Source organism: Oryzias melastigma, linkage group LG17, assembly GCF_002922805.2.
Source record: "Oryzias melastigma strain HK-1 linkage group LG17, ASM292280v2, whole genome shotgun sequence".
NCBI classification, from domain to species: domain Eukaryota; kingdom Metazoa; phylum Chordata; class Actinopteri; order Beloniformes; family Adrianichthyidae; genus Oryzias; species Oryzias melastigma.
This window is the reverse complement of record NC_050528.1, coordinates 5451136-5461947: the sequence shown is the minus strand read 5'-3', so window position 1 is coordinate 5461947 and position 10812 is coordinate 5451136. Positions and strand designations below refer to the sequence as shown.

The 10812-nt window shown below is 33.6% G+C and overlaps 2 protein-coding genes across 8 annotated transcripts in view; both read left to right on the top strand.

Annotated features, from left to right (window-relative positions):
• The window catches only part of atg9b (autophagy related 9B), a 23575-nt gene extending 15564 nt beyond the window's left edge, over positions 1 to 8011 (top strand). For 3 of the 7 annotated variants that reach the window (XM_024273898.2, XM_024273896.2, XM_024273899.2), the window contains one exon: positions 577 to 4245. In XM_024273898.2, the coding sequence (XP_024129666.1) occupies positions 577 to 728 (152 nt within the window). In that variant the 3' untranslated portion in view covers positions 729 to 4245. Of the gene's footprint in view, positions 1 to 576; positions 4246 to 7159; positions 7316 to 7436 lie in introns of those variants that run through there. The other 4 variants (XR_002919457.2, XR_002919458.2, XM_036216349.1 and 1 more) reach the window with 4 other exon arrangements.
• A 1151-nt stretch (positions 8012 to 9162) lies between these two features.
• obscnb (obscurin, cytoskeletal calmodulin and titin-interacting RhoGEF b) overlaps positions 9163 to 10812 on the top strand; it is a gene marked incomplete in the record, with an annotated part of 93132 nt that continues 91482 nt past the window's right edge. The window contains 1 exon segment of the mRNA XM_024273526.2: positions 9163 to 9404.

Sequence of the window (10812 nt, the reverse complement as noted above, 5' to 3'; positions counted from 1 at the left end):
ATATTTTCAATTTTGTACTGAAACTTGGTAAAATACGTGTAAATCTACTACTTATCCGCTGTATTCATCCGCACATAAATTGTAATAAATAAATACTCATAATTGCAATTTTAGGTCAGTTTTCTTCTTATTTCATTATCAGAAAAATTTAATTATTATATTTCTTGTATTTGTAATTTTAGTTCTTGTGTTCATTTCCATTTTGTGTTTGAAAAAAAAAAAATGCCACAAGATCAGGTTAAAAATACCTCAGTTTTCATTGAAGCGAGTCTTTAAAAAGCTACAGCTTCTTTCTCCTTTTCAGATACATTTTCTGTGTCAAATGGAGACGTATTTTCATCCTTTTATTTCCTAAACTTTAAAAGGAATAACTGACTGACTATTGTTATCAGTGAGTTAATTTATTGTTGTTTTAATGAAATTTATGAAACAAAGAAACCCAGATTTGCGCCTTTTAGGGCTTTTTTTTTAATTAACATGACATTAATCAGTATGTTCTCAGTAAAAATTTTGAGGAAGAAAACCAAAACCTTTAGAGGGATTTGTAAACTTGATCGTCTGTCGTTGTTTATCCAGGTTTCCACGCTCACGGCGGCCACGTTTCCAACATTTCCACATCCAGCCCGGCTCCTTTAGGCGGCTGGGCCGAGGTAGAAGAGGAAAACCAAGAAGATCAGGAGATCAACCTGGGATCTACGCCAACTCACGGCTCCGGGAGTAGTTGTTGAAGTGCCTTTTTCACCAGGTATGCTCCTGCAGTGAAGCTGGGCGACGTCCACGTTCCGTGTTTCTTCATCCTGTGACATTTGCTGAACGACCTTTTATCACACGCGGACGCTTGTTTTTTTGTTGAACATTGTGGCCTTAGATGATCTTCATGGAGAATTCAGCTTGGGTGTTGAAAACATCACTAGTGTTCATTTAAGGAGGAGTCTCTGATGACTAAACCACTGACTCAGCATCTCCACGCCTCATCCTGTCATATCATGGCATCAGGGAACGACGATGGCGTCAGGGAAACCATTTGTCTTCCAGCTATTGTCGTCATGAGTTTGTAACTAAGTGTGCATACAGAGCTAGTGTGGTTTTTATAGGATCTTTGTGCGACAGATTTCCTTCTGCTCTGCCTCTTTGTGCACCAAAATTCACTAATTCTTGCTTTTATTAAGATCGTTTTCCAAAAAAATTAATCAAAAAGCGTCAAATTGTGTCTGAGCGGACGACAGATTGACCATGTGATGTTTGGCTTTTGTGGTGTTCTGTGAAAGATCAGTTTAAAGAAAAAAACAGGCGATGTAATCTTTAAAAAATGTAATTTATTATCTTAAAAAAAAGTTCAATAGGCGCATCACTGCAACAAAGAAATCCCTGTCTTCATAAAAGGATTTCTAGTCATAATCACATTTCTTATGCTGCTATTCACATGTAGACGTCCTAAATCCAGATTTTGTTTGATACCTCGACAGCTCATTGGTCAAAAGAGTCAGTTTTCTACGGTGACCCTGAAGTGCAAACCATATCAACAATTTATTTAACGCAGGATAGCATTAAAAAAAATCACGACGATAATTAAAAAATTAATACAAATAATAAACGAGCAACATTACATTTTAGAAACAGAAATATAATTCTGGAAAACCAAAAAGTATTCCCAAAAAAAACCAAAACACAATTCCAAAAGAATGAAACAAAAAGGAAACGTTTCAAAAAATTAGAGCAATTATCATAGTGAAATGTCAGAAAATCCCATGACACCTACTTTTTCCAAAATGAAATTTTATTTAATTCTTTGAATATTTTGTTTTCATTTCGGCACAGTTTAAGTAAACCTTGTGACGACGTCAACTTGAGATATGACTTCCAATACATGAACAAAAAAATAACAACTAAAACATCATTTCTATTTCACTGCAACAACTTTATGTAAATACAAGTAAACATAAATTATACTGCAAGTTATCTCAATAGGAGGCGTGTTAGAAGTTATCAGAGAAATACAAAAAAAATAACTCCATCTTTCTGACCAAAACTAAAATTTGAGGTAACCATTTATCGCGGTCGTTTGATAAATCAATGTCGATAAAGTTTTGATTGGTTGTGCCCGTCTAATGTCTAGAAATTACTTTTGTTTTATTTTAAATTTTATTTTGGTTTTCCTAAAATGTAATTTTTTTTTGTTATTTTCTTTAATCATCTATGATGTTATGTAATTTGTTAAAGTGATTTGTACCTCTGGGCCACCGTAGTTTTATCCTATGAGTCTAAAAACATATGCAATACTATTACCATTAAAATCAGGATCTAAAAATAATTAAAATTTTGAAAAACGTAAAGTTTGTTTTATAGCTTAACGCTATAAAAAGCAAACTTTCTAATTCCCTGTTATATTAGTGGCAGTAAAAATAAAAGTTTAGTGAAAATGTTCTGCTTCCAAACTGGATTTTGGTGTAAAAGTAAACCAGAAGTCCAGCAAATGATTTAAGTATTTTGTTGGAATTTGTATTATTAACAAACTAATTTGCGTCATTCATTCTAATCATATTTTATGCTTTTAAAAAAAATCACAAATGAATCAGAAATTCTGTTTTTGCTGATGCATTTTTTTGGGCCAAAGTTCCAGTTTTCAAAGTAAGAGCATGATAGGAAAAAAAATATCATAATTTATTTTCTTTAAGAATATTTATTAACTGTTTTCCCCCAAATATCTAATTGCTAAAAGTGTATATGTATTATTTATTTGACGGAAACATTTTTTTTCAGTTACCAAAAAGTTACATAATGAAAAACTTAAGGAAAAAAAATGAATTTTTGTACTTTTATTCTTCACAAAAAAATGTCCGTAATTGTTTCCAATCTTAAACTAAACTAAGACGAGAGCTGCTTGTTGTGTATAAAATCTTATTTTCTACTAACACTAGATTTGTAAAGCAGAACCTCCCTGCTACTATGATCTCATGAGCCACACAGGCAGTGTTTACACTTTATTTAAGTTTTGTTCGTGTTGCATGTGTCGGGTAAACGTGTGATGACACCAACCCAGACCTGAACTGACGGAAAAGCATTTTTGAGTGTGTGCATGTGCATAAATACAGTTTGACCTTTTAAGAAAAGATGGATCTTTCTGCTCCCTAAGATTTTAACCTCAAACATTTCATGAGAAGTTTATTGTTTAACACTCACTGTGTATTAGTAGGTTTTGAGACACTGGAGCTCAGCGTACTTTTATTTTGAAAGTCTCCACATTAACTTCCCTGTTGTAGATTCTTTTGAGTACAAGCAGTGCCTTAGTATTAGTTTTTGCTCATTTTCAAGCTACTTTATTTAAGCAATAAACAAATGTCTCATATATGTATATTTTTTCCTCTCGTATATATATTTAGCAGAAGATTGCCTCCAAGTATTTTCAGAAGTATGTATTATGAAGCGGTGGACTTGTAAGACGAGACTGTGGCGCTCAGATCAAGTGTTTTGAAACCTGACCTCTTCTCTTCGTCTGATGGATTGTACCGTCATCAATAACCCTCAAAAGAACGTCTGCCTTGTCATCGTGGCCGAGGCTGTCCGCCCGCGGTCGTCCACTACACACCAGTCCGAGCGTCACGGAGACTGGAACACGGTGCTAAACCTCTTTTGGACACGTTTTCCTACTAAACCTTTGTGTTCTGTTACTGCGGCGGAGAACACGCTAAAAGAGCTGCTTTTCTTCACAGCTGTTGCTTCCCAGAGAAGGACATTGTTTGAGTGTGTTTGATGATTTCATGTTTATTCAAATGTAAAAAGAAAAGAGAAAATCACTTTCCTGTGTTGTGGATTGGTTTGTCGTGTTTGCACCACCAGTTCGTTACAGACACTTTTTACGTGTCATGAAAATGTCACTTCTCCACATGGATCACAGGAGAAGCATCAGTGAAAGGATTTGGTTCAACTTCTTGTCTTGTAACGACTAAAATTTATTAATTAACCCCTTAATGCCTGTTGTCTCAAATATGGGACAAAATAAATGGGGTTAAAACATCCAAAACATGTATTTAAATTACTTATGCTTGCAAATATTCCCCAAATTAAAAACCTGCCAAATATTTTAAAGGTGTTGGAATAACAACTAAAATATGAAGAAGAAACTATAGAATCAAATAAAAGACTTGATGAAGTGGAATGGATCCATCTACAGATGAAACACAAAACTTGCCTCATTGTTGAAAGTCAGTTGTTTTTTAAATAAAGTTTGAAAGCATGAAAAAATAATGTCTGGGTTTTTGAACTTTTCATTTTTTATTTATTTGTTTTTTAAAGGTAAGCCTGATAAACTTCCACAAAAGCCCCACTTTGATCTTTTTTTAAGTGTTTTCTAGAGCTGCCACAAACGATTGTTTTAATAGTCGACTATTATTTTTTCCGATTAGTCGACTAATCGGCTCATGCATAAAGTGGATATAAAACGCATATCTTTACCATCTTAAGCTGTAAACTAACTAAAAACTAGATATATTCACTCTAGCATTATCTTTAATAAGATGCTGAAATTGATAGCTAAAAACTCTGAAGCTGATAGCCAGCTAAAATAATAGTTAAATGCCAAATTAGCCTAAAAAATAAAAAAAAACCTTAGTTAGCCAAAACAGCTAGCATGTAACTGAAATATTAGCAAACTCCAAAATAGTCTATAAAGCCTAAATTAGCTTAAATAGCTAGCATATTGCTAAAATATTAGCTAAACTCCAAATTAGCATAAAAAACAGAAAAAATCTTAAGTTAGCCAACAGAGCTAGCATCTAGCCGAAATATTAGCTAAACTCCAAAATAGCCTAAAAAAACCTCAATAAATGGCAAAAATAGTCCAAAAGGGAAGCAGCATGTTATTATAACTTTCAACTTTACTACACTCTGACTCCATATAATATAAAATAATGACTAATCGACTATTAAATTAGTTGTCGGCTAATTTAATATTCGATTAGTCGTCGATTAGTCGACTAATCGTGGCAGCCCTAGTGTTCTCATTGGTCTTTTAACCATAGAGTACTATCGCCGGGTGATTTTCATGCAAGCATTCACATGATTATGAATATATTGCATTTTTCTGAGTGTCATGGGTTTCTGGGTAGTCATACATGTCCCAGGAATGGGTGGACATTATTTATTATTTTTTTAAATACATTTTTTGTTCTCAAATTGCGAATTTTTCTGTCATTTTCAAGCATGTTTTTAGAATCTTCTTATATTTTTCCATTTTCTTGCATAAACCACTGTTGAAAATAAAAGAAAGCTGCTCTAATTTATCAGGTGTTGTCATATTTTGATCTATTTTTTATGAAAAATACTTTTTATTGAGTACATTATATTAGGTAAAAATTAGTGATGGTGTTACTTTTTATAGCGAAAGTGTTCTAAGGTTAATTATGATGATGCTGTTTTTAACCAAAATGTTAAAAACACTAGCTTACAGCCCCTCACGCTTCTGACTCGACGTCACTAGTGGAGCAAAAATGCCGAGTCATACTGGAGCGATCCAGCTGTACAGTTTTGGTCCGGATTTGATCAGACGAGGAAAACCAAGACGTTCATGGAACTAGTGGATACATCAGAAAGGAGCTGAGCAGAGAGGTTGTGGCTACACAACTACTACAGCTCCTGGTTTACAACGATTTGAAGAAATGCTCGGATCATTTATCATCAGGAAAATGTAAAAAGAAAATGTTAAAAACACCAAAAATCCAATTAATTAAAGTAATTTACTATGACTCTGTATTTACACGGAACTCACTTGGAATCACAATAATATGGCTCATACTTTGCTTTTTTAAGCCTAAATAATGAAAATATCATTTTTTAAGTAAAGATTAGTTATATAGCATTTATTTAATTTAGATTAGTTGAATGTATATATTGATGTCTGAGGTTCACAGATGATAAACTATGTAGGTTTTTACATCCTGTTGACCTGAAGACGTCTTGTTTGTTCAACTCTACCTCCAGAATGAACAGATTTTATATGCAAAGCAAAACTTTGCTAAAAAGTTTGATCTTTTATGAGTTAAAATTACATATTATTTTGTGCTGCACAACATTGTTTACCATCTGCACTGAGATGACACAGAATGTCTTTTATTTTGAAAATAAGTTATTTGAGCTTCTGTCAAACCTAAAAAAAAAAAAAAAGAAATTAGATTTTCAGAGATGCTAGTTTCTTTTTATGTTTTAGCGTTTTTTTGTGCCAAAAAGACAAAATTTATATTATTAAAAAAATAAGGTCATGAATGCAAATTTCTTAAAAGGGGCCTTACCATGAAAATTCAACTTCTTGAGGTTTTAAATGCATTTTGCTGTTCATTCCTTACTAAAAAGAACCCCAAAGCGGCATTTTGATCCGTTCATGCATTTAAGATCTAAAAATCTGCTCTGTCTGCAGCAGCCCCTCCCATACCCACGAAAACGAGCGTTTGGAAACATGCTGATGTAAGATCGATGCTAACAGCTCCATTCAGGAAGAATCTGTACTGCAAGCTCCGCCCCCAGTAATATACTTTATATTTCATAAATAATTTGTTTCCAAAAGTTTATGGATATAGTTCACTATGAAAGGCTTAAGAAAATCATAGTAGGACTCCTTTAAAGGTTAAAGTAAGACTATGCGGCTCCTTTTAGGTTTTGATAGTAGAAAACAAACCCAAATGGATGTTTTACTGTTAAAGGTTGCTGACCCCTGGTATAGATAGATAAATAGATCCATCCATCTGATCTTTATTTGTCATCTACACAGGTAAAACTAAAAGTGCTTCCCGGTCTGCACTCATACCTTAAAACAAACCAAGCTTACGACTAGATAGAATGAATAAAACATAAAAAAATGCATCATCTGGTACAAAAAATAGGAAATTAAAAATAATTTGCTGCCAAACAAAACTGCATTTGTCATTAAAAAAAATGGGATACCCTAAAATAATATATGTTACGCTTGTTAAAACCAAACCAGGAAAAAAAAAGAAGAAAACATCTACTGTTGCACAAATTAAGAAGCAGTCGGTTTAATGTTTCTTTGACATGTTTAGAAATGTCTTTTTGTCCTTTATTTGCTCGACCTGAAGCAATTTCACCTCTTTGCATCCTTGTGTTGTATATATTTTCCCTAAAATTAATGTAATTTATGTCTTCCTATCAGTGTTTGTGAGACTCCTGCTCTCTCACAGGATGTGTCTGCCATCTGCTGGCCATGTTGTGTAAAGCATTTTGGGACAGCGAGGTAACACCAACATGTCTGGAGTATCATACAACCACCAGCTCACTCTGAGAGGCCACGATAAAGGGTAAAGAATGTTCTCATTTATGAATGGAAGTGGGAGGCGGTTCCTTTCCCCACCACAATAAGCAGAAAATAAGGAGAAATAAAATGTGTGGATAAAAATGACCACTAAACGTCCAGCACTGACTTCCTGCAGGTTTGCTTTGTCCTCTCGGTGCCTTCAGGGATCTGGAAACCGAGCACAGTAGCCAGAACCGTAGGAAGCAGAGACGTGGAGCCACGGAGGATTTGCCGTCTGCTAGAGTTTCGGGAAGATTAGATCAGAGTCCAGGCGACCTGCTGCTGTCAGTCAATGACTCTGGGGGGGAAACCCGCACAGCAACACCACAGAGCACAGGCTGAAGAGGTTGGAGTCGTCTCCGAGAAGCAAATTAGTACTTTCTCTGTGTAGTTTTCATTCACATTTTGTGGGAAAATATTGTTAAAAGAAGATTTTGAACATCATTTTTACAGGAATAGACAGTAGACAGAAAATGATCAACCAATGATCAACCAAAAACACAATTTTTTTCTGGATCTTTGATTTTAAATATTCTAGTTCTCACTCAAACTTCTGAAATGCTGCATACTCCATGTAATGATGTTTTCAATGGGATCTCTTCTTGTAAGAGAGTTAAAAACGCAACTAATTTAGCATTTCAAGTGTAACCCTCCAATGCTGTGAACAAAAACTCAAATTTATTAGATTAAGAGGTAAGAAAAATAACATTAAAAATCTTTTTTGCGCTTTATTTTGGTGTTTTCATCCATTTTATTAGGATAAATCTTTGATAAAACTCAGGAATGTTGAGTTTTTACACATCAATAACATGTAACTGGGACTTTTCACAATAAATTTACCAAATTTTAATATATTCAGACATTTTTAATAGTTTATGTCCAAAAAATTTAGAATATTCTTAGATTTGAGTTTCATTTAAATGAAAAATATGAAACAAATCAAAGCGGGATTTGTCTTATTTTGAAATTATTGACTTAAATTTGTCCAAATTATGTCAAAAAGTGAAATAATTAGATGTAAAAATAATTAGATGTAAAAAAAAAAACAAGTCGTAAAATTATTTTCACAGATTATTTTTGATGTACAGTTTATTGTTTATTAGTTTTAGCCTTAAAGGAGCATTTATTGTTTCAAATTATATCAAATTTTGGTGTTTTCATCCATTTTATTAGGATAAATCTTTGATAAAACTCAGGAATGTTGAGTTTTTACACATCAATAACATGTAACTGGGACTTTTCACAATAAATTTACCAAATTTTAATATATTCAGACATCTTTAATATTTTATATCCAAAAAATTAAGAATATACTTGGATTTGTGATTCATCTAAATAAAAATACTAAACAAATCAAAGCAGGATTTGTCTTATTTTGAAATGACTTAAATTTGTCCAAATTATGTCAAATCAAATACATTTTTATTCTGAATAAAATGTGAATAATTATATAGATGTTAAAAAAACATGTCATAAGATTTTCATGCGTTATTTTTGATATACAGTTTATTAGTTTTGGCCTTAAAGGAGCATTTATTGTTTCAAATTATATCATATTTTGGTTTTTGTAAAAAAAATGAGCCGTAAATGAATAAATATGAGAGTAAATGCTTTAAAAGTTGGACACTTTGGGACAAAATGTTGCTCAGAATGTTTGAAATTCGATAAAAGAACTTTGACTGTAAAGACAAGCAATGTAATTTCGGTAAATCGAGCATCTGTGTTGTGTCTTGTAATATTGAGTGTAACATGGAGCCGGAGGTGTTGAGCAGCCCAGCAGAGGCCAGAGCTGCCTGCTCTTTCCCGGCCTCTCCTATCTGCTGCAAATGACAGGTCTATTTTGGAAAGGAGGCAGCGCTAAAGTCGGAACGTCAGCTATTTGGCATCATGAGCCCCCGGAGAAGAAAGGAAAAATAAGTGTAGTCAAGCACCCACCGCAGGAGGCTGGGACTCGTTCCATCACCCTGGATTTACAACCATTTCACGGAGATTGGAGCATAAAGAAGAGATTTTCACAAACAAACCCGGATTTGGATTTCTCCTTTGGAAATTTTTCCAACTAATTGACGGTCACGTGGTTCACCTGTGCGTCTCCGGATCCAAGGTGAGTGAGGAAGCTTTATGGGTTTATTGTTATGATCCAATCCTTTCTACTTTCATACGTTTTCACCATTTTGTTGGATTTGGGGAACCCCCAGTGAAACTATTCTACACAACTTTTTGTCGCTTCATTTGCAGCAAATGATTCCACTCAATGTATTCTTATTTTAAGGGATCAGAACTTTTCCAAGCGCGTCGGAATAAATGACGTTTCCAGAGTTTTATCAAACGGCCTCTGGCCTCTACAAATGGCAGTGCAGAGAGATGAGCTCTGACAGCTGAGGTTATTTTTGGGACAGGCGGTTAAAGCCACAGAGGTGACAAAAGCAGGCAAATGTCACCAAGTGAGTCACATATATACACTATGACCTTGTAACAGTGGAACTCATTTGTTGTGTTGCTGAACTATGTCACTCAAGCTGCTCCGGGGCGATCTGCAGGTTCAGGGTGTGGGCGGATCCTGCACAATCACGAATGGGTTTAACGGGTTTTAGACCCGTTTTCCATTCGTTTCAACAGCGTCCCACAAGGGAAAGCAATTATACTAAGTAGTATTTGAATTTTCTGGAATTTAATTGGATAAGAAATTAACATTAAATGCATTAAATAAGGTTTTTTTTTTTATCTGTCCAGGAACTACAGATGAAAAATACTTTCTGTGCTAATTCTGGCACATTGCAGTTATTCTTTTAATGTGCACTGTCCATGAAAATAAACCAATAAATCAATAAATAAATAACCTGTTAGGCAAAAGATGTGTCATATCTCTGCAAAAACTGAAAGTAAAAAAGAAAAATATGTTTTATTTTCTGTCGTGCAAGAAAAGTATTCTTATCAGGAAAGATTTTAAATGACGAAGTGATCTGAGTTTGAGAAAATGTCTTGTTGACAGTTAAAAAAAACACATTTTTTTTGTTTATTCAAAGTAAAATCTTCAAATTTTAAGAATGTTTGACTTATTTGTAACTTTATTTGAGGCAAGCGAGAACTCCATTTTGAAATTTCTTCAAGAAAATCTTGTGCTATAAATAAAAATAAATTGACTTTAGATTTGAAATCAGTTTATTTTAAGCAATCAAAGCATAAATTTCACAAAAATAAGACAAAAAAACTAATATATACACAAATATTTATCAAACAGATTGTTAGTCCTAAAATTGATTGAAATATACACTAGTTATATAGTTCAATTATTACTCCTAAACAGAAAAAAACATATTTGCTCTTTTGCATTTAGTTCATGACACAACAAAGCAATTAAATATTAAGAAAAGGAGTTCATAGATTGCTTGAAAGGAATTGGGAGGAAGTGAATTTATATAATCCCACTCCTGCTTTGCTTTACTTAACTTCTAATTTTTAATTTTCACCACATAAATGATCATTATCTGGTTCTTAACTTTTCATCAGTC